The 26,598-nt window shown below is 48.0% G+C and overlaps 1 protein-coding gene across 8 annotated transcripts in view; it reads left to right on the forward strand.

Annotated features, from left to right (window-relative positions):
- LOC135911998 (glycosyltransferase 25 family member-like) overlaps window positions 1–26,598 on the forward strand; it is an 873,389-nt gene that overhangs the window by 99,973 nt on the left and 746,818 nt on the right. The window contains exon 9 of one of the 8 annotated variants that reach the window (XM_070521039.1): window positions 14,531–14,661. The exons of the other annotated variants lie outside the window; for them this stretch is intronic. Within the exon in view, the coding sequence (XP_070377140.1) occupies window positions 14,531–14,591 (61 nt within the window). The 3' untranslated portion in view covers window positions 14,592–14,661. Of the gene's footprint in view, window positions 1–14,530; window positions 14,662–26,598 lie in introns of those variants that run through there. 8 annotated transcript variants of the gene reach the window in all.

The raw sequence follows: 26,598 nt of genomic DNA on the forward strand, positions 1-26,598 counted from the left end.
GTCGTTGCACAAAAATCATATTACGTGCCTGCGCTCAAAGTGGTTTCGTAGGCCCAAGTTAGGGTAAAATGAAAAGACGCGTAAGGCCTTGTTTTGTTTTTTTCTTGGCAACACTACTATATTGCCGCGACGTGACTGTGCCGGCGAAGTGTGTAACGAAGTTAGGTGCACTATAATAAGGAGCATCAAAAGCACACGGAGAGCCTACAAAGAGAGGAAAGTGGATGTGAACGTGGGCAGATGTATACGGCGAAAAGAGCTCAACGCGGAACACTAGAAGAAATTGGAAGAGAAGTCTCTACATCGTGTATATCGCACCGGACCACACTTTTGCACCGGGTATGCTGCGAGATCCGTGATGAGTGGTTAAGGCCTGTTTATTCGAAATGAAGTATGATTTATGGGTGAAGTATACTAGTGCACGTTCGGCACGCTCATAGCCAAGGCGCAAGACATTTTGTTTGAAACTTGCATAACATTTTACTGCTACGACGCTGTCAAGAAATGAGAACGGGGTCGGCTGTGTCCGTCCTTTCCGTTACGCCGACGGCTTTCGTATAGCATTCACCAGGTCGTCGTCAAGCATTTGCACATAGCTCAGCTTCAGCTACATCTTCACTATGCGGCGAAGTAAAGCAAAACTTTGCCCGCCGCCGGTATTCGAACTCACGCCTTTTGTGCAATGTGCTCTTGGGATGTGGGCGGACTAAGCACTGCGCCATCGCGCTGCGTTTGTTTCATTATTGCATGGGTGTAAATTGCGAACTAGGAAAAAAAAGCACTACAAGGAATTAAGATAACTTTTGATCACACGCAGTCAAAGTTCAGGCAATGGAATTCAAGCGTTCCATAAAGATATCCAATACGGATGTGGTTCTTGAACTGCATGCACACTGCGAACGTAAGCAGAGGGAGAGAGAGAGAGAGAGAGAGAGAGAGAGAGAGAGCGAGAGATAGATAGATAGATAGATAGATAGATAGATAGATAGATAGATAGACAGACAGATAGATAGATAGATAGATAGATAGATAGATAGATAGATAGATAGATAGATAGATAGATAGATAGATAGATAGATAGATAGAGATAGAGAGGGAGAGAGAGAGAGAATGGATGCATAGAAAGGCAGGGAGGTTAACCAGAGGTAGTTCCGGTTGGCTACCCTGCAAGGGAGGAAGTGTTAAGGGGGATAAAAAGAGAGAGAGGCAAACACGAACAAACCACGTACACTGTAGAACTGTAGGGGGCGGTCATTCTTAAAGTCTATCGTGAAGCCCCGTAGACCGGTGGAACCTTAGCAACGCGAGTAAGGCCATCATCGCGGATGTTCTTTGGGAGCACTGACCTAAAGCTTTGAGTTCTGATAATGGGCGATTGTCCAACTGGTCCAGTACTCTGCACATCACATGTCTCTGGGCACTATATCGTGGGCAGACACAGATAATATGTGCAAGCTTCTCATCGCTGTTGCATGTGTCGCACGTGGGCCTGTTGGCCATTCTAATGAAGGAAGCACACGAGCTCGTAAACGCAACGCCTAGCCACAGATGGTACAGCATGGTCTGTTCACGTCGTGGTAACCCAGGCGGTAGGTGCATCCGTATGTCCGGAGACAACGAACGGAGATTCGCGAAAGAACGATGAAACACAGAGCGCTATGGGGATGCGATAGGTACGAGGTGCTCCGGTGCACGTGGGAAGGTGTAATGGTTCCAGGACTTACATGTGGAAAGGCGGTTGTTCGCTTTAAATCAAGGGTACAGACTCGATGAGAACCAAAGGTCAATGGGACGCCTCGCATTGGACGCTCACGGGAAGACTACAAATGAAGCGGTGCAGGGTGATATGGGCTGGACTGGTTCTGAAGTGTGGGAAGCTCGCAGTAAAATTGATTATGAAGAACGACTGAGGAATATGGAAGAAAGTAAATGGGCTGGGAGAGTGTTCAGGCATCTGTACAGGAAAACATTGATTCACAGTAAAGGAAAATAACTAGGAAGCTCACCAGCAAGTATGCGCCCTGTGTGGTGAGCAACAATGCAACAAAGAACGTCAAGCGGAAAGTCAGAGAGGCTGAGATAATCTCATGGGTGGCGGCAACGAAAAAAAAAACCTGCCATGAGTAACTACTTAAAAACGAAATCAGAAAAGAAACAATTTATGGTAACTCAAAGGGAAGCTCATGACTTTTCGAAGCGAGATCAGGATGCCTTAGAACACGCGCTTATAAAGCGAGATATAAGAAGGAAGAAGAAGCATGTGCTTGCTGCGGTAAAGCTAGGGAAACGATGCAGCTTGCTTTATTAGAATCTGAACATATCAGCCCAGCGGTCGATTTAGGAATCACTGACCTCCTGGAAACCCTTGGGTTCAGCGAGAGCAATGGAGAAGTAAACATGCGCGCAATAGAGGTTAGTAAGAGGCGATAGGAAGATTGGTGGAAGAAAAGTCGGGAAACGACAAACAACGAAGGCGTACAAAAATAGTGTTCACAATAGGGGCCCAGAAACTTTGGCAATGGTAATTCATCGTGTTTTTTTTCTTTTTTTTTCTTTTTAAACATAGGTAGGACAGTAGGCAATAAAATAACAAGAACTTGGTGGCGCAACCCACCGCCCCATTCCGAAGTGGACGCTCATAACACCCAGGTGGCGCTAAGTCATGCGTGTATAACATGAGGGCGTTTAAGGCGTTCCGATTTCTACAAACGGTACAAGCTTTCGCATTCCCACACTTAAGGAGTTTTAAGTGCGTCTGCTGAACGTTATCGTCTTCGCACGAGGTGGAAGGGCGTTCTGATCTTGCATGGGGCATTCACGGCCTTCTCGAAAACGTTGGATTCAGTTGAACGCCGTTTTGTTTCCTTTAGGGCAACCCATGCCTTGGTATTTTGCGACATTTGATGAATCTCGCTACACCTGTCTTGCCCAATTCCACAAGAAATTTAATGATGCTTTGTTCTGTCTGTTAGTCGATGTCCGTTTCGTCAGTCTAAAGATGGGTTGCTCGAAAAGTGTACGCATAAAATTCTACCTTGTCCGGCTCATCCAAGTCTTTTCTAGTGGAGCGAGTGAGAGACCGATGCCGCTGCACCCTCTCTAAGCTTATTTGTTGATTCAAAGCAGGAACTTTTGGGATATGTGTGGTATGTTCTTCCTATGAATAAATAACCCGTTGATATTCTGCGCCTGTGTTGTTTTGCTTTCCTGTGGTCCTGCAGCTAGCGTTTTTTTTTTCGTTATGCTTACAGCGTTCTTTACACGTTGTCTGGTCGTCTGACATATGTCTGCGATGACAAACCGCCCGCTTTCGATAGTGGAGCGCTTCTAAGGCGCACCAACAAACAGCTGCAGCACATATAAACGCTCGCGTGAGTACAAGATGTAGAGTTCAGGTGACCGCTGTGGCCACTACGTACGCTATAGCTGTTCATCAGTCGTCCGCTTTTTCGATTTATGTGTGTTTGCCGGAAGTAAACAAGGAAGGCGCTTCGGCACTTTCAGAAAAAGCTTGTCAAGCGCTTGAAGACAGCCGAAGTTCGACCAGTAGTGCTGTTTATCGGTGAGTTTTGCTTCAGCTCGATTCGTTTTTCCGGTGTCCGTTGAATACAATTTAATCTATCCTGTCGCCGATGCTTTATATATACCGATTCCTGAGAACTTTTCAGCAAAACGATTGCAAGAAAAAAGCAACGTGCCTGGAGTGAGGAGCGAGCTCGCCAGGGATTCAGTACTTTTTCTGGAGCCCTCAGCATTAAGAAGTCGCTGTGTTTTTTCAATTTCGAGCTTTTCCCTCACGTAGCGTGGCTTGGCGTAAGTGCGCCGTGTCAGTACCAACAGCAGAACGCACTTGTCTGCTCGGTCTCGCTGAGTTGGCGAATTTTGATAGGATTCAAAGACAGGGTAATCGGATTGCGTTTTAGACTGGTTCGGTCTTAAGCGCAATCCGATTTGAAATAAGAAGTCCATAAAAATAGTACGAAATATGAAAATAAGGAAACAAAGTAACACGTAGGGGGAACTACGATGGTTGGGCTAGACGAAAAGTCAAGTAGTCGGCGGTGCCTGATTGAAAACTGCGTTCGTTGTTTTGAAGCAGGAAGGGTAGCCTAAAACTGAGAATGAAACTAAAGTACTCTGTGCTTTCACGTTGTTTCGTCCTGCTTTTATTTGAGGTGCTTTCAAGGCGGCGATATTTTAGCAAAGCAGCTCTATCAGGCAGTCTTCCGCTAAAAGCTGACTGCCACCGGTAGCAATATAAAAATAAATGACAGGAAAGCAACCACTGCATCACTAGTGCCGTAATCTATTTTATTCTGAGAAACGGGCTCCACCGACAAAGTCACGAGCTTAGCGGCACCGACGTGTTAACGGGGGAACCGCCATTATTTGCGAAACGTGCTGTGTGTCTACGCGCATGTCATCCTTGAATGGAAGTAACACATTAAATCTACCCTTGTACACGAAAATAAAGAAATTATTAATTAAATAACTTAAGAAATGATAATAATGTAATAATATAAATTATAACAACATTCACCGACGATTACGGTACTCCCTAATGCGAAATTAGAGCGCAGCTGTTTACGTATTTTCATTTTGTGCTATATTGGCTGGATCGGACAATCTGGCTTGTGCGGCACGTTGTAAAAGGAGCGAAGTGGGGCGCGACTGCTTCGCTAAGTGGGAGATCGCGAGGGCGACGCGTGGGCGCGATTCACAGCAGCAGCCGTAGACTGACCTCCGCTCATGCACCGCTTTGTTTCCATACAGACGGCACGCGGGTCACTCTGGCGCCATCTCGTAGCCATCGTCGCCGCCACAGAGCCCATCTTGCGCGGCACTACGCTACGCTTCTCACGCTTTCGCCATACCCTCCTCCTCCGCTTTCCGCCTGATGGTTCCGCTGCACCTTCCTCCTTCGCTTTCCTCCTCGCGCTCTTTTCGCTATCGCCGTCTTTCATCCGCGCTCCGCATTCGCGCTTTGATCCTTCACTGTGTTCGTTCGCTCGGTTACGAGGACGCTGAGGAACGACGTCGTCGCTCGCCGCAGGAATGGACGCCCAAGAGCTGCGCAGATTTAACGCACACGTTGGAATCTATGTGAAGCCTGCCTTTCGTTAAGCGGCTTTTAAATGCTATAAAACTAAATGCCATGCGTACAAGTCATTGTCATCCTACGTAATGTTTATGTACCGCACAGGTCGTAGCTTTGTCATACACTGTTTGTGTACTATAGCGTTCACAAGCTATGTTGGAATGCAAACAGCAGTTCGTGCGAATTTGCACTGGGAGAAATGTCGACGGAGTGACCTCACGAAAACTATGTTTGTCCTGGGAAGATTGCCGAGGAGAGGTGCGCGGGCGGAGATAAGTACGGCGCGGAAAGCAGTGGTTAATAAGGTTTACTATTCGCTCGTTTCATTCCGGAGTCTGCGACCAAATGGAAACTGGCGCGCGCGCATTTGCTTTTGTGCCAACGTGCTCTGTAGTGCGCGTGTGCTGCGCGACTCGACGCACGTGGCAATAAACTGAAAGCTACTTGTCGTTGGCGCGTGAGAAGTGTGCATGAGGTGGTTGTGGCCTTATGGCTAGATGACTGGGCTCATGTTCGTGAATACAGGTTCGGTCCTACCTTCTCGGCAGGCATTTATCTCTTTTATTTGCTTTGTACGGGGCAGCAGCACCACGCAGCAGCGGTAGCCAAAGTTAGCAGGATGCGCCTAGAAAGCTTCGCCTAGAAAGCTTCGCTTTGAAATAAGACTGACGCGTGGCAGTATGTCTGTGCGCAAGCGTGTGTGTGTTTGTGCGCGCGGGCTAACTTTTGCATGCATGGCTTTGCCCCTTCGTTATTATTTCCGAGAAGAAAAATAGGCAAGGGTCGTAGATGCGTAGTCGGTCGAAGTCAACGTGTCGTAAAATACGAAAGCAAAAAAAAGCACACACACGCACACAAATACGTATAATGCGAGAAAAACGACAAATGGTGAACGTGCGTGGACAGGCGTGTGTCAGACGGGGACCTCGTGTCGGAAAAGCAAACGCACGCAAAAAAGTGCTCTATTGTTAGTCACGCCTACGGCTGTGGTCATCAACAGGCCACCTACACATCCCCTTGCCGTGGGGATGAGGAGGTGACCGGCACTGGGATTCTAACTGACGTCCCCGCAGCAATATGCAGTTGGACGGGCTAACCACTGCGCTATGGCGCATTTTGGGCGCTTGGTAATTGGTGCGGAGTAAAGCCCTTCCTGGTCGGCGGAAACGTGTATGGAGGGGCTTTAGTGCGGTGTTTTGCGCGTCTCAGACTCGGAAAATGATGTGTGTGTGTGTGTGTGTGTGTGTGTGTGTGTGTGTGTTCTAGAAGCCACTGCAGGCAGTACTATAACGGACAAAAACGACGCTGCGTGCATCGTAAAGTAGTAGCTGCTCTTGAAAAGATAGCAGTGCCCGCTGTGAGAGCCTATACTGCTGTAGCAGGAAATGAGTTGAGAGCCCCGGAGGAATCGCTTAAGTCTGCTGATTTTTTCCACTGCCTCTGTTCCTTTCTCTCTTGACGTCGCAAGTGACTTCCTTACTCCACGATTCTATATATATTCAAGCAGAATGATGTGCCAGAGCATTTATCGCTTGGTTTTTGTAAAATGGTAAGAGAGGAATTCCAGGAAACGGACAATAGCGGGAGCTTCGTCATACTGAGGTTAAAAAAAGAAGCAACAACATTAACAACGGAAAACAAGGAAATAGAAGAGACAGTGCAAAAAAAAAAAAAAAACGAGAAGACGGGATGAATAATGGGATGATTCTCACCGCTCAGAGCTTGGGATTTTATCTTGGAACGGTTTTCTAATGGATGACGCGTTTGTACGGCGGTTGTTGTCTACAATTTATGGTAAAACGCAGAAATAGAGTACGCACCTGAGGGGCGGCACCGAGTTGCAAAACGTAGGGCAGGAAGTCTACATCTTTCGCCATCAGCCAGAGTGCTCCAAGGTTGACCCATGGTTTGAAGTGAAGAGCATTTGTGTTCTTCTATATCCCTTTTTTTTTTTCTAGTGGGAACCAGGCGGGGTACAGAGCATCGCATAGTTATGTGACACAATGAGCGCCTCCTTGTGAAAATCTATGGGCACTTTGCTTGGCTAAACTGCTATAGGCGAAAGCCTATCTATGACTGCCTCTGTTGCTGTTGTCTGAACTGTTGTGCGAACAGTTGCCGCCGTGACCGCGAGCATGGGATGCGATCACGGCCATATGGCTGCAAGGTTTGTCGCCAATGTGCGCGCACCCCCACGCGCATGTCCCGCGCTCTCCCACTCGCCCACTGGCATGGCGCATCCTCTCCTTGCTCCCCTCGCCGGTGATCACCGCCTTCCTGCGTCCACCACGGACTGCGCCCGGAAACTCATGAGCCACGAAAGGCCGTCTGCCTTAATATTCTGAAAGCCTGTCACCAGACTCCGTCTCGACGTCTCTCATCATCTGTGTGTTCATCGCCGGGCACGTCGTTCTGCATGCAAATCGTTGCGCGTGTGGTAGCTGCGCTTTTCATTCACGAACGAGTCAATTACGAGTACACTCAAGTCCTTGCCACGTGGCTCTCTGTCAGCTGGCTCCTATGCAGCGCATGATGATAACATCGTATCTATTTCGTTCTGACGAGCGCTGTTATTCGATGCTGTAGTGCAGACGATTTCTTTCTTTCGTGCAACTATGTCGAATGTAGTAGTAGTAGAAACTTTAGTTTGTGGCGAAATGGCAAGAACGGGAACTTAGTTCAGGCCTCCACGGGCCTGTGTGGGTCGTGGCGCGTCGTCGAGCAGAGCAACTTGGCTCTCCCGATCCTTGCTCGCAAGCCAGACCTCCCACTGCCTTTCAAATGGGTTTGTACCTATAAGGCTGAGTTGATTTCGGCTGGCGTTAGTCTACACGTCCACGTTATGTGGGCGAGATACGGCCACTCCCAACACTATGGACATGTGTCAGGATATTCCGTTTGGTGGATTTTATTGAAGATTAATAGATTCGAGTACGTGTTGGTTTGTAGTAAGCGCCAGTCCCTAGCCTGTCCTAGGGCCCTAGTTCGAGTTCGGAGTGTGGCGGGCTGAATTTCTTTCTTTGTACCTCCAGTATGTCGCGCGGCGTGATTGGAGGTTATTCATGGCTCTCGATCGGCGCGCGGATACTAATTCCACGAGCTATACCGTCTGCCCTCACGTTCCCCTTTAGCCTCGCGTGTGTAGGATGCCAGGTGATCGTGTGATATTGTTGCACGTGTGCTTCAAGGATCTTCGCCATAATTTTCGGTACAGTTCCCGTCATGTATTTCCATTGTATTTCATGTACTTCATGTATTCGTGTATTTCATGTACTTCCATTGCACACTCCTTAATGATGACAATCTTGTGGGCATCATTAAGGAGTGTGCAATGGAAGTCGGCGGTAACTCCATTAGGCAGGATACCAGCAAACTATCGCAGGAGACGAAAGATCTGATCAAGAAACGCCAATGTTTGAAAGCCTCTAACCCTACAGCTAGAATAGAACTGGCAGAACTTTCGAAGTTAATCAACAAGCGTAAGACAGCTGACATAAGGAAGTATAATATGGATAGAATTGAACATGCTCTCAGGAACGGAGGAAGCCTAAGAACAGTGAAGAAGAAACTAGGAATCGGCAAGAATAAGATGTATGCATTAAGAGACAAAGCCGGCAATATCATTACTAATATGGATGAGATAGTTCAAGTGGCTGAGGAGTTCTATAGAGATTTATACAGTACCAGTGGCACCCACGACGGTAATGGAAGGGAAAATAGTCTAGAGGAATTCGAAATCCCAAAGGTAACGCCGGAAGAAGTAAAGAAAGCCTTGGGAGATATGCAAAGGGGGAAGGCAGCTGGGGAGGATCAGGTAACGGCAGATTTGTTGAAGGATGGTGGACAGATTGCTCTAGAGAAACTGGCCACCCTGTGTACGCAATGCCTCATGACCTTGAGCGTACCGGAATCTTGGAAGAACGCTAACATAATCCTAATTCATAAGAAAGGAGACGCCAAAGACTTGAAAAATTATAGACCGATCAGCTTACTGTCCGTTGCCTACAAACTATTTACTAAGGTAATCGCAAATAGAATCAGGAACACCTTAGACTTCTGTCAAGCAAAGGACCAGGCAGGATTCCGTAAAGGCTACTCAACAATAGATCATATTCACACTATCAATCAGGTGATAGAGAAATGTGCGGAATATAACCAACCCTTATATATAGCTTTCATTCATTACGAGAAAGCGTTTGATTCTGTCGAAACCTCAGCAGTCATGGAGGCATTACGGAATCAGGGTGTAGACGAGCCATATGTAAAAATACTTAAAGATATCTATAGCTGCTGCACAGCCACCGTAGTACTCCATAAAGCAAGCAACAAAATCCCAATAAAGAAAGGCGTCAGGCAGGGAGATACGATCTCTCCAATGCTATTCACAGCATGTTTACAGGAGGTATTCAGAGACCTGGATTGGGAAGAATTGGGGATAAAAGTTAATGGAGAGTACCTTAGTAACTTGCGATTTTCTGATGATATCGCCTTGCTTAGTAACTCAGGGGACCAACTGTAATGCATGCTCACTGACCTGGAGAGGCAAAGCAGAAGAGTGCGTCTAAAAATTAATATGCAGAAAACTAAAGTAATGTTTAACAGCCTCGAAAGAGAACAGCAATTTACAATAGGCAGCGAGGCACTGGAAGTCGTAAGGGAATACACCTACTTGGGGCAGGTAGTGACGGCGGATCCGGATCATGAGACGGAAATAATTAGGAGAATAAGAATGGGCTGCGGTGCGTTTGGCAGGCATTCTCAGATCATGAACAGCAGGTTGCCATTATTCCTCAAGAGAAAAGTATATAATAGCCGTGTCTTACCAGTACTCACCTACGGGGCAGAAACCTGGAGGCTTACGAAAAGAGTCCTACTCAAATTGAGGACGACACAACGAGCTATGGAAAGAAGAATGATAGGTGTAACATTAAGGGATAAGAAAAGAGCAGATTGGGTGAGGGAACAAACGCGAGTTAATGACATCTTAGTTGAAATCATGAAAAAGAAATGGGCATGGGCAGGACATGTAATGATGAGGGAAGATAACCGATGGTCATTAAGGGTTACGTACTGGATCCCAAGGGAAGGGATGCGTAGCAGGGGGCGGCAGAAAGTTAGGTGGGCGGATGAGATTAAGAAGTTTGCAGGGACGGCGTGGCCACAATTAGTACGTGACCGGGGTTGTTGGAGAAATATGGGAGAGGCCTTTGCCCTGCAGTGGGCGTAACCAGGCTGATGATGATGATGATTTACGGCATGCTGACGGCGAGTCTTGTATCACTAGGGCTCCCTGGGCATCTCGAATGGCCCATGCTATGGCTGCCGATCCTGCCGTGCTAACCTATTCTGTTGGTACGGTTGCTGTGATCGTGGTGTTTTGATATGTAGCTACTATAGTGCATTTGTCTTTGGCTATTCTACTACGCGTTTGTATAGTACGTGTCCCGGTTACGTCCGAACTTATTTTGTAACGCTCTGGCCCTGGTTCCACGTCTGTCCGTATTATATTTTGCACTCATGTTTTGGGGAACGGGAGATGCTGTGATGTGGTTCTCTGACCTCTTTAGGTAGAAGAAGTGTTTGCTCTCCGCAGCGTTGCGGTCTTAGGAGATGTCCTAGCTTTTGTAGTACGGCTCTGCCTTATGCTGTTGAGTTTAGCCTTTCTCGCTACCTGAGTATCATTGACGTTGCATGTTCTTCAAATGTTTTGTGTATTCCCAGGTCTTGGAGCTTTTCAGTGCCTGTATTGTGCGGTAGTCCTAAGGCTGTTTTTTATGCTGTGCGTTTTAAAGAACCCCCTGCATTGTTTCTTTGAGAGCTGTTTGGAAGGGGAGCCCGTAGGTTACGCTGCTGATGACGAAAGCCTGTGCTGGCCTGGTCGTTTCCTCTTCCGTGAAACCTTCCGCATTTCTGATCACCCGGTGGATCATGCGCGCCACGCGTGTCGTTGTTTTCCTTAGGTTAGCTGAGGTATGATCTGCTTTGCCATCCTTCTGAATCCGTAGACCCAGTATGCGTAGTCTTCGCACCTCTTTTATGGACCGACTGTTTAGGTGTAGCTTCGCTACCATGCGTACATATATGCGCGTCATTGGATTGTCGTTAGGTAACGCAAGAAAAATAAGTCGCAAAGTATAACTTCGTTGATACGAAAAGCCTTTTAATTTTAGGGGGCAAGAATAAAAATATATTTGTCTCTTAAGTTTATTTCACATCCTTTTTTCCCCCGATGCTCGCATCAGCTAAGAGATGGTGTGTACACTAGCGTGACGTGTTTCCTTTTGCTAGCTTTCGCTGACTGTCCGCTCTTGTTCAATTTTTCTGTATGGTGGCATCGTCGTCTTTTATGGAACGCCGTTTCTGTACCTACGTTCCGACACTGCTGAATTTGCTTTGAGTACTTTGCACGTCTTCTCGCGCGCTGAAGCAGAATTGCTTGGATGAAGAATTTCTTAATGCGCGCGACTGTCGGCCGTTTTGTGGTCGCTCAGCGAACGCAGTCGTGCTGTTCCAATTGTGCTCTATATGTGCGGGATCTCTTAAGAGCGGGGTTTCAAGATATTCCGCGATGGGACATGTTGTTTACGGAAGAATTTCGCTGTTGCTCGAAGACTGTGAGCGAAGAAGGAAAGGCGGTGTAAGTGAAAAAAAAAAGTCGTGGAAGGGCAGAACAAGTCAGGTGTCTAAGTTCGGTGCCAATGTTTCGACAAGAACACTCATCTTCTTCGAGACGATGTATTTTCGTTCTTCTACTTGGCCCTGGCGGGTGTGGACAAGTCCACTTGTCGATACGTTGGCTCAAGGTCCTTCTTTGTCCTTTACGCTTTTGTTGAAGTACCTGTCTTCCGAGCGTCCTTTGCTCTGCCTAAAATGTTTCCGTGCAAGATCGTTGTTGCTTTTTCTCACGTTGACTCACTGAAGTCGCCGCAGGGCACAATTTGACGAAGAGCCTCGTTTCAGTTGATTTTAGCGAAGCGTTCGCTTTTGCTGGAGAAACTCCTGCTGCAGTACTTGACAGTACTACTATCCACGCCCTGCTATGTGGGACGCTTTTACTTTTGTTTTATAGGCGCGTCTTATATTAAAATCTGTTGCAATAAAGTTAAGTAGTTATAAAACTCGGCACCAGTAGTATCATGCCGCGTACGATTTTAAACGAAAAGGTCGGAATTGCCCTGGTCTCCATATCTCGCTTTCAAAAGTCAGCTGCACTGCGGTTACGATTTCCGGGAGGCAAGGATCCATTTTCGTGATTGCAACGAAGTACATGCGCAGTGCAGTAATCGCTTCCATGGATTACGACATTCCTTGGTGCAGAGGCCACGTCTTTTGATTTGATGCTGACCACTGTCGTTGTCACAGGAAGTCGGCTCGCCCCGGGTTTACCGCTGTGATGGCTGTGGCGCGCGTGCTGTTTTCGCAACGTCCAAAAGTCGTACTAGGATTATGAGGCCACATCAAAGCTGGCCGTGGCGACAGCGGGTGCCCTCGTGTGCCACACAAGGACACGTGATCACCGTGCTCATGGTGCCGAATTCGCAGCTCTCCCCACTGAAATTTCAGATGAAATGGGTCAGTGTCTTCAACGCTCAGTTTGGTATTTGGCCCTGCTGAACTTAATATATACTCGAGTCTCTTTATGAGAGTGAAGGTCTACCACTTTACCCTATTGGGTTTTACCCTTTATGATCCGCCGATAACTTACTTCGGGAAGTAACTGCCGCATTTAACAAACACGGCTACCCGCCGCCGTGGCTTAGCGGCTATGGTGTTGCGCTGCTAAGCGCGAGGTCGCTGGATCAAATCCCGGCCGCGGCGGCCGCGTTTCGATGGGGGCGAAATGTAAAAACGCCCGTGTCCCGTGCATTGGGGGCACGTTAGAGATCCCGAGGGGGTCAAAGTTAATGCGGAGTGCCCGCTACTGCGTGCCTCATAATCAAATCGTGGTTTTGGCACGTATAGAACTCCAGAATTCATTCAACAAACAAAGCTAGTCTTCGGCAGGCTCAACGACCGTGGAGGCTGCTCGTGTGGCAGCGATGCCACATATCATATCACACGTGGTATGGCGCGGCGTCTTATGTGACTTATACAAATACAGGGTGTCCCAACTGTCATGCATCAAGATTTAGAGATATGCAAATGCCACGTAGCTGGACAGAACCAAGGTAATGTTGTTTGCCGTCGTTTGGAGATACTGTTTATTTTCTTGCATGCCGCCTAATTACATTAGTGCTAATTAATTAATCACTTCTCAAATATTATAATTACATGAAAAGTGTCGATCAGAAAATTCTGGAGGAACATGAAAAACTCCCGATACAGTTTTCTGTTGCTCAATACGTGCTAGATAAAAGTGTTTTGCCGAGCGTGAAAGAAGCCCGCAAATGCACGCAACATTGCTCCGTGACTGGCCGCTCGAGGCACTTTGTGTGTATTCGCGGGCTTTCACGCTCGGAAAAAACACTTCTATGTAGCTGCATCGGCAGTTTTTCATGTTGCTCTACAATTTCCTCATTGACGCTTTTCATCTAATTATAATGTTTGAAAAGTTCATCAATTAATTTACACTAATGTAATTAGGTGGAATGCAAGGAAATGTGTATTTCCAAGTGACGTCAAACATTACCTTGGTTCTTACCAGCTACGTGGTATTTTCATATCTTAAAATCTTGATGCATGACAGTTGGGACACCCTGTATAATATGCTATGTATATGTATTACAAGTATATATAATATGCTTTTGAAACTGTACGGCTGCTGTCATGTCTGCCTAGAGCGGTCAAGTAGACAGCACTACTGGGCCTAAGTGCTGGGATTAATGGGCCCTTCAGTATAGGCCCTATTGGCAATCGTTGTCATAACTGGACATTTCAGAGCGCCGTCCCATTAAGCGTTCTACCGCAATAGTTTTGTTCGAGATGGTTTTGCAGTAGCGCACGTAGAAGCAAATGGACTGTTGCGAGACAGCAGTTCGAGCCCTTTGGCTCGTGCGAGCTGTCCCATTGAGTGCGTCTGGGTCTGCAAGCGACAGTCATCCGCTGCCTTCTCCCATATGCGAGCCTATACAGCGCTTGTCATGTTTGTCACCAGCCCCGTCTCCATCCACCTTACTTTCCCATTTTTTTACATTTTTTTATGCGCTCTCATTTCTGATGACGGCGTGTGCAGAAATGGTGCCATTGTCGCGTCACGCATCACGCAAAAGGAGATAAACTTAGCCTCTCGCGCGGCGCGTTCAGAGAGGCATAGCCCGGCGGTACGTTTGTTGATCCGAGTACGAGTGGTCGCGTTTGAGAGAGTTCAGTCAAGCATCGTAGGTATAATTCGTCAAACTCTAACCTGTGCTTATCAGGCGTTATGCAAGTGTGCAAATTGTTGCAGAAATTTCGCCATTGCTCGGCTATGGCCCCCTTTCGTTCTGCACGCAGGGACCAGAAATGGGACGAAGAAACTCGGGCCGCAAGACAAAGGGGTATCCAGCCCTTTTGACCGCGGCATAACGCGTTCGTCTGCATATAGGTGGCGCAAGCGCAGGAGACTGAGGCAAAGCCCTAACCATCTACGAGTGCGTGCCGGGCTCGAACGGCGCAGGGCAGTATCGGGCGCCACTAATATAGAGGGTCATTTCTTTACTGTCGAAGCACCGTTTGCGAAACATACGGGCCTATTACGAATAAGGAGCGAGCGCGATTGTGAAATTAGACCGTGAGACCACCACTATCTGTAACGTAAGTTAGGCACTTAAGCTTTCTAATGCGTGAATGAAGGAATAAATTGCGTATTTGGTTGCGTCATTTCTGTACGCTTGCGCACGTACGCCCTTTGCAGCACGCACATGACGTCTCACGTACTCCACTGCGGCTGTGTTCATGATACAGCCTAGCCGAGATTTATCAGTAAGTCGTTGCTATGCGAGGCGCCTGACGCGCCAAGAGTTTCAAAGTGATGACTTGCACGAGGGACATTCGTAAATGAGCTTTGTTTCGCCTTGGCGTCTGTCCGTGCCCTAATGGTTATAGATCATCGGGCTTCTTTGTTAGAGAACCGGGTTCGAAATCGAACAGCGGAAATTTGATTTCTTTATGAAGTGTGTCTGTGTGTGTGTGTGTTTGTTTGTTTGTGATATGTGTGTATAATATGCGCGTGCCAAGGTTTCATAAGCAGCCAGACATTATTACTAGTTAATATTAAAACATAGATGTAATGAACGACCAAGAGGGAAATAGGGTGGGAGCAGGCTGGCAACCGCCACCGAGAGGGGCACAGCGCCTGCATACTTTCAGGAGGGAGGGAGGGGGATATAAACAAAACTAGAAGATGTTAAGAAGTGAAGTAAAGAGGAAAGAAAATGACAAGCCGCAACGAGTAAAGTAAAGCAATGACAAATACTAGAGAGAGAGAGAGAGAGATGCAAATGAGAGAAAGGCAGGGAGGTTAACCAGACTTAAAACCTCCGGTTTGCTACCCTGCACTAGGGGAAGGGAAAGGGGAAGTAAAGATGGAAAGAAGAGCGTGACAAAAATAAAAGCGTGAGAGAAAAAATACGAAAAGGGATGAAATGGGGTCATTATAGTCTTTCTAATAGGCCACTGTCACGTAGAAAAGTCAACAAAGCCTTGACCGACTTTTGCTGCGACGACAGTTCACGTCGGCATTCCAAAACTGACTGTTCTGAAAGTGGCCTGTCGTCAAGGCGTGCCAACGTGGTCGCTAGTGACAGCCGGTGCGCGCTGTATTGAGGACAGTGGCAGAGCACGTGTTCGATGGTCTCCTCGCCGCCGCAGTGTCTGCAAGCCGCGCTGTCGTCCATACCGACTCGGAAGGCGAAGGATCTTGTGTAGGCGACACCAAGCCACAGTCGGCAAAGTACTGCTGTTTCTAGTCGAGAGAGTCCAGATGGGGGTCGAAGTCGAAGGGATGGGTTCAGTCGGTGTAGACGTGTATGCTTTAAGCTTGGTGTGTTCCATAAAGTTTTGATGGATTCATTTGCAAGCACACGAATTTTCGTTGCAGCGTCTGTTCTTGAGAATGGAATGGAGTCTTGCAAGCCCTCCTCATGTGCAGATCGTGCTGCTGCGTCGGCAAGTTCATTGCCCATTATGCCACAGTGGCTTGGAATCCACTGCAACGTGATGTCGTGTCCTTGCTCGACGAGGTGGTGAAGCAGCAGTCTGATTTCTAGAACTAGTTGTTCGTGGGGTCCTCGGCGTAAGGCAGAAACCAAACAATGAAGTGCAGCCTTGGAGTCAGTGAACACGCTCCATTTCCTGGGTAGTTCTTCAGAAATTACACGAAGTGCACAACGAATAGCAGCAAGCTCCGCGGCAGTCGATGTAGTCTGGTGAGAGAGTCGAATCTTTATGGTGGAAGGTTTTGCAGGAAAGATCACCGATCCTGCAGACCCATTCACCGTGGTTGAAGCGTCAGTATACAGATGATGATGATTATTGTACGTCTCGTACAGCAAGAGCAGTGAAAGCTGCTTGAGTGCTGGAGACGAGAGTTGGGCTTTTGTTCGTATGCCTGGTACGATAAGTCGAACCTTTGCTTGAGCCAAGCACCATGGTGGAAACGGAACTTTCGCTGGAGCTGTATAACCTGATGGAAGGTATGCACGATAGGGCAGGACAGTTTCACAAAAGGAAGCACGTGGTCGATCCTCTGGCAGTGAGGCTAGATGATGGGCAGGGGCTCGAGCAAGGTGTCTTACGTGTGCTCTGAGTTCTTCCATGACTATATGGGTCTTGGCTGGGAAATCGTGTGCAATCGCAATGGTTTCAGCCGTTGACGAACACCGCGGCAATCCAAGACACACTCTAAGCGCCTGGGCCTGGACGCTTTCGAGTGTACGGATATTACTTCTGCAGGTGTTGGTCAGCACAGGCAAGCTGTATCGCAAATACCCAAGAAAGAGCGTCTTGTACAGTTGCATCATTGCATGTACTGAAGTACCTCAGACATTTCCTCCAAGAAACTTAAACACATTAGAGATATCCGTCAGGCGCTTCTTTAGGTAGGCCACATGAGGACTCCAGCAGAGGTCGCGATCAATGATTACTCCTAAGAATCGGTGCGTCCTGACATAAGGAATGTTTTGACCGTCGATAGAGACATCGTATGATCTGATTGGCTTCCGGCTAAACGCGACCAATGCGCATTTTTCTGGCGAGATCTTGAGGCCTTGTTCATTTAAGTAGGCCGATGTTGACGTGGCAGCTTTTTGAAGCCTGGCGCGTACTTGCGGCCGTGTCACACCAGATGCCCACACGCAGATGTCATCGGCATACATTGAAATTTTAACTGTGTTCGGAAGTCGTTCCACGAGACCAATGAGTACAAGGTTGAAAAGCGTTGGACTCAAGACACCACCTTGTGGAACTCCATGGTGCGTATAATATTGCGAGGTTGGGCCAGCTTCAGTGTTAAGAAATAGAGACCGCCTATGTAAATAACTGCGAGTGCAACGATATAATGGACCGCCTAGGCCCACCGATTCCAGTGCTTCAAGTATGGCGTCATGAAGAACGTTGTCGTAGGCTCCCTTTATATCTAAGAACATTGCGACAGATAACCTCTTACACGTCTTTTGGTGTTGAACATAGGTTACCAGATCGATAACGTTGTCGATAGAACATCGGTGACGTCGAAAACCAGCCATGGCGTCCGGGTAATTTCGTAATGTTCAAGATACCACTCAAGTCTGGCGAGGATCATTCGCTCCATTACCTTCCCAACGCAACTTGCCAGCGCAATCGGTCGGTATGAAGTAATCTCTAAGGGAGACTTGCCAGGCTTAAGAAGCGGTACCAGGCGGCTGAGCTTCCAATCTTGAGGAACTTTGCCCTCTTGCCAGGACTCGTTATAGATATGAAGGAGTGCACTTCGTGCCCGTTCACCAATACTAGAGTACGCCAATAGAAACATGCACATAAACCGCTGTTAAAGAAATAAATGCATGATCGACAGTGGAATCGAACCTCTGCCTTCGAGAACATGCAGCAGTCCAACGTCATAACCACTAGGCGGCGATTGCACGCGTTTTCCTCTCGTACCAAAGCCGACTATCTCTTGGAGACGTTTGGGCCAGCTTCAGTACAGTTGGCGCGTACGTCCCGTGGCAGTTTCTCGTGTTCTTTCCTATTCAGAGCTCGCATTTTGAGACGCCGTATTAGACTGCACCGTCTCCGGGATCTGCCAACATTCCGCATCACTTTCCTCGTAAGAGCTAACGCTACGTAGAAACTGTGTGACGCTGTACCGACTTCATAATCGGCCAAGTCGAACAGATTTTGGCGTTCAATCGGAGTGCAAATGCCATTGTTGTTTTAAAAAATTGCTACATGCATATTGCTTGTTTCTTTTGGACAATGCGCGCGGTCGGGCACTCCAACGAAGACAAACGGCTCGTAAGTCTCGAGCTGTCGGCTGAACTCGCCAGTGCTGCAGTTGGCTGTGTAAATATACTTTGTAAGTTGTCTTTAGTGTTCATCATTCACGTAACATTTTGGTGGAGGTGCGGGTTAAATTAGCTCGAATACGGGGACGTCCAGGAGGTGCGGCAGTGGCGAGCTACATGGCCAATTCGGTGGCAGTGGAAATAGATCGGCTTGTCGTCAGCTTTTGCCCGCCTCACCACCATTCTCACCACGCCACCTACACTGGCCCACTTTGGCCCATTCTCTTCTGCAGAGGTCCGTACTGATGCCCGTGATCACGGGATCGGAGCCGTCTTAGCCCAACACCAACAGGGACAAGATGGTGTATTGCTAGCCGCCTCCTCACAGCAGCGAAGCGCAACTGTTTTATTACAGAGCGCGACTGCCTGGCTCTCGTCTGGGCGGTTTCTAAATTCCGCCTCTATATGTATGGCACGGACTTCTCGGCAATCACGGACCACCACGAGTTCTGCTGGCTTCCGTCACTCAAGGATCCTACCGGTCGGCTTGGTCGCTGGGCTATGCGGCTACAAGAATATTTCGATACAGTAGTGTACAAGTCGGGCCGCCCATACACCAAGACGCAGACTGTTTATCACGTTATCCAGTGGACGAACCACCCGCCATTACTGACACCGATACCGACGTTTGTGTTTTCTCCGTTTCTTAACTGCTCCACGTCGCCGACAAGCAACGCCGTAATGCCAACTTGTGCGCTATGAACGTCTGGCAACAGGTGGGTCGCTGGGTCGACAGATTATGCCACGCGCTACGCAATCACCAGAGCCCATCCAACAAGTTGCGCCACACGTACATGTCGCCGATTTTCTCTTACGTGATGCGATTTTGCAACATGGAGCTCTGCGCCAATGCTCACTGACTGCGGCCAGACATTCCTCTCAAAGGTAATCGCCGAAATCCTGCAGTCCTGCTTAGCCAGGCATAAGCTGACTGCGTCTTACCATCCGCAAACTAATGGTCTCGCAGAGCGTCTGAGTCGAACCCTGACAGACATGCTTGCAAAGTATGTCCCGTCTGACCATACTGATTGTGACCTCCCTGTACCCTATGTCATATTTGCGTGTAATACTTCGCGCCACGACACTGCCAGTTATTCCCCGCTTTTTCTGTTGTTCGGCCGGGAACCAACATTGGCAGTGGACACATTCCTTCCATCCGCTGCAACAGAAGCCAGCGAATATGCACTTGATGCCATCGCCAGGGAAGCGCAAGAACTGGCGATTGCCCACGCTCGCCTCCTGACCTCCCAAGAGAACCAACGGCGTTTGCACGATCGACGCCATGTTCACTTTTCGCCTGAATCTTTGGTTATACTGCTGTCGTCCCCGACCTGTCACGTTGGGCTGTCAGAAAAAATATCACCACCCCTTCAAGTCCGTGAAGATGCTCGAACAGCGAAGCTGTGTTAGTTAGTGTTACACCATGCAAGTCAAACCTCGCAAGCAGTCTATACTGTAAATATTTTGTTTCACCATTTTTTCACCTCATTGTCGCTTTTGCATGCTTCGCGTGGTGAGCATGCCTTAGGAGTGCTTTCTTTGTTTTTTTTTGCGGTTCTCCCACTGTTTTCTTTCTCTCCTTTTGTTCTTTCTTTTTGCGCGTGAGGTTTCTGTCTGTTTCGTGCCGTGCTTTTTTTTGTCGCGTGCAAGTTACTCCGCCCATTTTTTGTGCACCAACCATAATTGTAGCTGGGATGGAATGTGCGGAACAACTAATCCAGAGCTCCGTATATTGGGCGCAATGATCACTACTTGGAGATGCGGGCCGCTGCAATCGTTTTGGCTCCTATCGTCAAAACGATTGCCGTGATTGCTGAGAAGTGCGTTCCATACAAATAGGGGCGGAATTTAGAAACCGCCCAGACGAAAGCCAGGCAGTCGCGTTCTGTAATGGAATAGTTGCGCTCCTCTGCTTTGAGGAGGCGGCTAGCGATACGCCATCCCGTACCCGTATGTGTTTGGCTAAGACGGCTCCGCTCACGTGACCACTGGCATCAGTACGCAAGAAGTACCGGCAGCCACGCGCTCCTAGTATCGCGCTTCAATCACTGGGCACTGTTCGTTGGCCGCAAAACGCCAGTATAACATTTGTTTCTTTTGCGGCAGGGGGGAATCAATCGTCGATAAATTCGATGCCGATCTGGCTCGATCGTCGAAAATGCACCGTTGACAACCGTATAAGATTGGCGTATAAGATAGCGTTCTCACATGGGGACAATGAATGGCTCATACCCCCTAAACGCGGCCTCCCCATTACGACGACAGAAGACTACTGAAATTCTACGCTGGACTGACGAGCGGCAACGGAGCCAGCTGTAGAAACTGACGACGAACGCGGGAGCAGTGGCACGAGCGCGTTCGCGCGGTAGCCCCGAGAGGCGCCAACGAGCCAGCTGTGAAAGGAGACGACGACGCTCGAGCCATCGCTGAGGATGATAGCTTTAGCGAAGTCCGACAACGACGGCACAGAGTCCGCATAAAGAGCTTTGCTGTAAAACTCCTGTCTCGGTACACAGGCCCATACCGAGTGCTGCGTGCCGTGACTCCAGTTACATATGAAATCGCTCAAGTCAGTGCCAGTGCCTCATCTGCCTCGCATTCCACTCACGTTATGCATGTTGCACGCCTCAAACCCCATTACTCTCCTGTCAACACGATATTTAGACGCTCCGGGACGGTGCTTCTGTCGCGGGAATAATGTTGCATGCATAGTGCATGTTTCTTTTGGACGATGCGCGCGGGCGCCCCGGAGAAGAAGACGAACTGCTCCTGGGTCTCGAGCTGTCTGCTGAACTGTCCAGCGCTGCAGTTGTCTTTGTAAATATACTTTGTAAATAGTGTTTAGTGTTGAATCCACCGTTCGCGTAACAATATATACACCACATGAGAGCTCCTGAGCACGGTATACGAACCAGAGATTCCGCGATAAAGACAGTCTTCTTGCTGGCCTATGAAAGTAACTTGAAAGTGTGGACTGGGCAGTCCAAACTTGGCATTGCGAACTTTCCAGTGAAGTCGTTAATTTCAATTTGTGCGTCTCAGCTACGAATTTCCTTTCACCTGTCTCTCTTGGTGTGTTGCGTCGTTTTCATTGTTTGAAGTACGTACCAAGTAGCCCAACAACAGGTATTATAAGAATAAATTAAGTTTTTTCGTTGAGTCTGTGGTCCGTACTCTTTTGCTCACGGGTGTATGTACGATTGTTATAACACGTAGTCCCTAATGACGTCACAATCCGTGTTTCTCTCGATTACGTTGGGCTAGTACCTATGTGTAGAACCCGTAGTTGGTGTGCCACCTTACGCGTGGAAGTAATGTGTTAGACTTACTTTTTACTAATTTGCCTGTGGATACGGAACCTGTGCTCATCTTGCCAGGCATAAACGACCATAACGCTGCTTTGTGCAAACTGAAATTGGAGTACATTATTGTCGCTAGCAGTCCAGGTAGACGAATATACAGCTACCGAAACGCTCAAGTCAATGAAATTTCGTTGGAACTTGACTCGTATTACGATGTATTTGAAACGTTGTCCGAGTCGCTGAAGGTAGACGAAGTGTGGCGTTTACTGAAAAATAAGATTTTCGAGTTGCGTGACAAATTAGTCCCGTCATGGATAATGACGGCAAGGCGGGGTAGAAGTAAGCCCTGATTCACGAGGGAAGCTCGTAGGGCACTGGGAAAAGGAAATCGAGTATACACGACGTACAGAAAGGAACCGACACCCCAGAAAAAGCAACAATTGCAACACGCTTCAAATGACGCGAAGTCCGCAATATCACACTCGAAAGATATTTGTTATTCTTATTTTCATTCTAGCTTAAAAAGTAACCATGAGGAATTCTGGCAATATATCAAGAGGAATAGGAAAGACGAAGTGTCAATTCCTCTGCTCGAACGCAATGGGCCTCTTGTTCATGATAGCCTCCATAAGGCAGAATGTTTTAACTCCTTCTTCAGTTCCGTTTTTTTTTCTGCGTGCGCAACTAACACTGATCCAATGTTTCACTACGGGCTTATTGGAGGGGAACCCATGAATGACATCGTCTTGGACAGGAGGGGCATTCAACTACAACTTGAGCGTTTAAATACCATTAGTGCCAGAGGACCCGATGACTTGCCGAACTTTCTGCTTTCCGCTTGCGCAGGCCCGTTGTCTAAATACCTTTATGTGCTCTTTACTAAGTCCTTGACATACGGAATATTGCCTGCAGACTGGAAAATTGCCAATGTTCCTATTCCGAAGTCAGGACCTCGAAAATCTGTGTTTAATTATCGGCCTGTGTGCTTGACTAGTGTACTTTGCAAGCTAAAAGCAACATCATGAGCCGCTTAAATTTGTTTTCCTGATTGATCCCTCAGCAACACAGATTTCGATGTGGTTTTTCTTGTATTATTCAGCTTACAGAATTAACGCACGACTTAGCATCCACCTTTGACAAAGGGGGTTGTTTAGGTTGCATCTTTTTAGATTTAAAGAAGGCTTTTTACGTACTTCCCCACTCTTTGCTGCTTGAAAAATTGTCATGGTACTACATAAGTATAACGGTTGTTGAATGGATAAAAGAATACTTACACTGTAACCCGCCGTGGTTCCTTAGTGGCTATGGTGTTGGGCTGCTAAGCAGGAGGTCACGGGATCGAATCCCGGCCACGGCGGCCGCATTTCGATGGGGGCGAAATGCGAAAACACCCGTGGTGCTTAGATTTGGGCGCACGTTAAAGAACTCCAGGTAGTCGTAATTTCCTTAGTCTTCCACTACGGCGTGCGTCATAATCAGAAAGTAGTTTTGGCGCGTAAAACCCCTTAGTTTATTTTAATACTTAAATTGTAGGACACAACGCGTAGTCGTTGGCGGTGAATGGTCGCATGGTGTTGATGTGTCATCGTGGGTGCCTCAAGGTTCGGTTTTGGGTCGGCTATTACTTTTGTTATACACGAATGACATTGCCGTTGGCATATCATCTTTTATCCGATTGTTTGCGGATGACTGCGTTTTGTATCATGTTATTAAAGGTACCGATGATCACAATGAACTGCAGAAGGATTTAGACAAGGTTGCAGAGTGGTGTGATAAATGGGGCGTGGGTATAAATCTTGATAAAACTGTGCAGATGTGCTTAACGAGACAAAGGTCACCACACGTATATACGTATAGCATTAACGGGACAAATCTTGCATCCGTGTATGAACATAAATACTTCGGCGTGTACTTGACCCCTCAACTATGCTGGCGCCGTCACGTTAACTATATAATTGGTAAGGCGTGTAGAGTCCTTGGTATGTTACGTAGAAATGCGAAATGCTTTCCTTTAGAAACAAGGAACTTACTTTACAAGACCAACATAAGGCCTATACTGGGATATGCTTGTACCATCCGGGACCCCTGGACTGTGACAGACATAACGAAACTAGAAAGAATACAGAGCTTAGCATCCCGTTTCGTGGTTCAAAATTATACTCGGTACTTTGGCGCATCCCAAACAAAGGAAAACTTGGGCTGGAATACACTTCAAAATCGTAGAAAGACAGGCGCGGTGCCTCTCGCGATCTCCCAATTAGCGAGGCAGTCGCGCCATGCACTTCGCTCCGTTTGCAACGTGCCGCACGAGACAGGTTGTCCGCGCCAGCCAGTATATCGCGAAATGAAAACACGCATAGAGTTGCGCTCAAATTTCGCATTAGGGAGTATCGTAACTCTTTTTTTTTTCTGTCTCTACTGATTGGACCACTTGTCCGCGCCCTGTACTCCGTTCTTCTAGGTTTATCGCTGATCGAATCTTATTTCTTGCAAAGTGGATGTCGGAACTGCCTGTGCATTAAAATTTCATGGCGCTGAAATTGTTTATCCGGCAGCAACGTTAACGACTGCAGTGCGCACACCAACAAAGCGCTACTTCGTCCCCTTTCACGTATTGAGTAGACCCAGAGCGAGCCATTAAGCCCCGATAATTAGCTTCACCCACGTTCTGACAATTAGTGTCACACTTTAAACGAGGTCGCGTTCCTTGCTTTCTCGGATCTTATCCCAGCCAGCAAAAGAATGAGCCGCGCCGCTTGATGTCACCGTTCGGAAACTATGTTTCGGCGTAATGCAATCAGGCTTCTTTGTTATTCTTTGTTCGAACTGCGAAAGACGATCTTGGCGAGAATGAGCTACCAGGAACGAGCGAAAATGTTGCTGGCTTTGTGCGACAGTTCTCCGTTATGCTCACCGCGTGCGCTAAGCCTTCGTAGATCGCTCGTTTGTCGCCATGGGCTTAGTATAGTAGTCTTGAACGTGCGCTTGCTGCGCTGATGGTATTGTAGAGTGCAGTATGCTTCAGCATGTCGGACTTGGCCGCATAGGTGCTCGCATTTGCTAGCTATGTCAGTGGTGGCCAGAGTCGTTGGATGTAGTACCTGCTTTGACTGCTGCCTTACCTAACATTTGATCTTTCGTTCGCCAGGGATGGGTGTGCAAGAGAAAGGAGTCAGGCCAAAAATTGATTTTGAACGAATTGAGCTGCTTTGCCATTTTTTTTTTTTATGCGCAACGAAGGGTGGCACCGCAAGTACTCTCCAGTAACTCCCTTTGTTTCATTCCGGTGCCGAGCGCGGCCTAGGCATGTAGGCATTCGTCCAAGTTTTGGAAGTAGAACCATTTTATTTGTATCTAGCGGACAGGGATTTTGGGTGCCTATAAGTTTGAGAACAAGCAACCTAGACAAGCGTGCGAGCAGACGATGCGACTAGCGCCCGAGTGACGCGCAAGAACAATACGTGAGAGTGTCGGGAACATGCACCGTGGCCTACCTCCTGTCGCGGACGCCACGGAGGGGGGGGGGGGGGGGGGGCTTGCGGTGGCGAGACCACTTTTTGCACACGGAGGGGGTTTCTGTGTCTCGGCATCCGGCGGGTTCCCTGTGCACAGCCACGGCGGGTATTGACGCATGTGCCATTGTTGCGCTTACGCACACGCTCGGTCTCCAGACCTAGTGCTTGCACTGCTGTAGCTAGTAATAAGCATTGCTCACAATGCGCCTATGCGGTATTGGTGCCCCCGTCGTTGTTGTTATGAACCTCTGATTTCGCCTTCCCTATACGAGTCCGCCTGCGTATGGGAGAAAGCGTTGCTAGGCGCGCCTAATTTGGTCGAGTCTGCGCGGATGAGTTGTGCTCGAAGTTTACACGCGCGTTGCTTCCTCCAGGAAGCGCGTTGATCCTTTTCAGCTCCACTGCAGCGCCTTCACGGCCGAATTAATGTTCACATAAGCAGCGCTCAGAATTTACCCTCTCTTGAACGCCACTGTGCACTGTTGCCACTTTACACCCCGCCAGTGGGCAAATTCATACTAGCAGTTCAGGTTACCGAGAACGCGGTGAAATTTGTAGTTGTACCCAGTCCGACCGATGAATGAGCCAAGAAGTACATCTCAATGAGCGAACGTACAGGATTGATTATGGCGCCCCCCCCCCCCCCCCCCCCCCCGATTTTTGTACGGGACTGATCTTTAATGGGGACGTACAGTGTCTGCATGCTTCAGGTACGCAGGAGGTCGAAGGCGAGCATCGAGGCAACCTACATGGCGGTCTTGTAAATCTCGGAAGCTACCCGGCGTGTTTGCTTAGCGGCTATGGTGTTGGGCTGCTAAGGACGAGGTCGCGGGATTGAATCCCGACCACGGCGGCCGCATTTTGATGGGGGATGAAATGCGATAACACCCGTGAACTTAGGTTTCGATGCACGTAAAAAAAAAAAAGAACCGTCCAGGCGGTTTAGATTGCCGGAATCCCTCACTACGGCGTGCCTCATAGTCAGATCGCGGTTTTGGCACGTAAAACCCAGTAATTTATTTTTTAAATCTCTGAAGCCGTGAAGTTGGCTAATACTCTTCCGCGCTCGCCACTTGATGGCGTAGCACATTGGCTGATTTCACAATATACTTGTCTTTTATTTCAATCACAAAATCTGTTTCACATTTTTTAGGCTATCTTAAATGTGGTCTGTTAAAACGAAGTTGTGATCAAAGAGAGTGAAATTGCGACGGAACTGTTTT

The sequence above is a fragment of the Dermacentor albipictus genome, chromosome 1 (genome assembly GCF_038994185.2).
Source record: "Dermacentor albipictus isolate Rhodes 1998 colony chromosome 1, USDA_Dalb.pri_finalv2, whole genome shotgun sequence".
Classification (NCBI taxonomy): Eukaryota; Metazoa; Arthropoda; class Arachnida; order Ixodida; family Ixodidae; genus Dermacentor; species Dermacentor albipictus.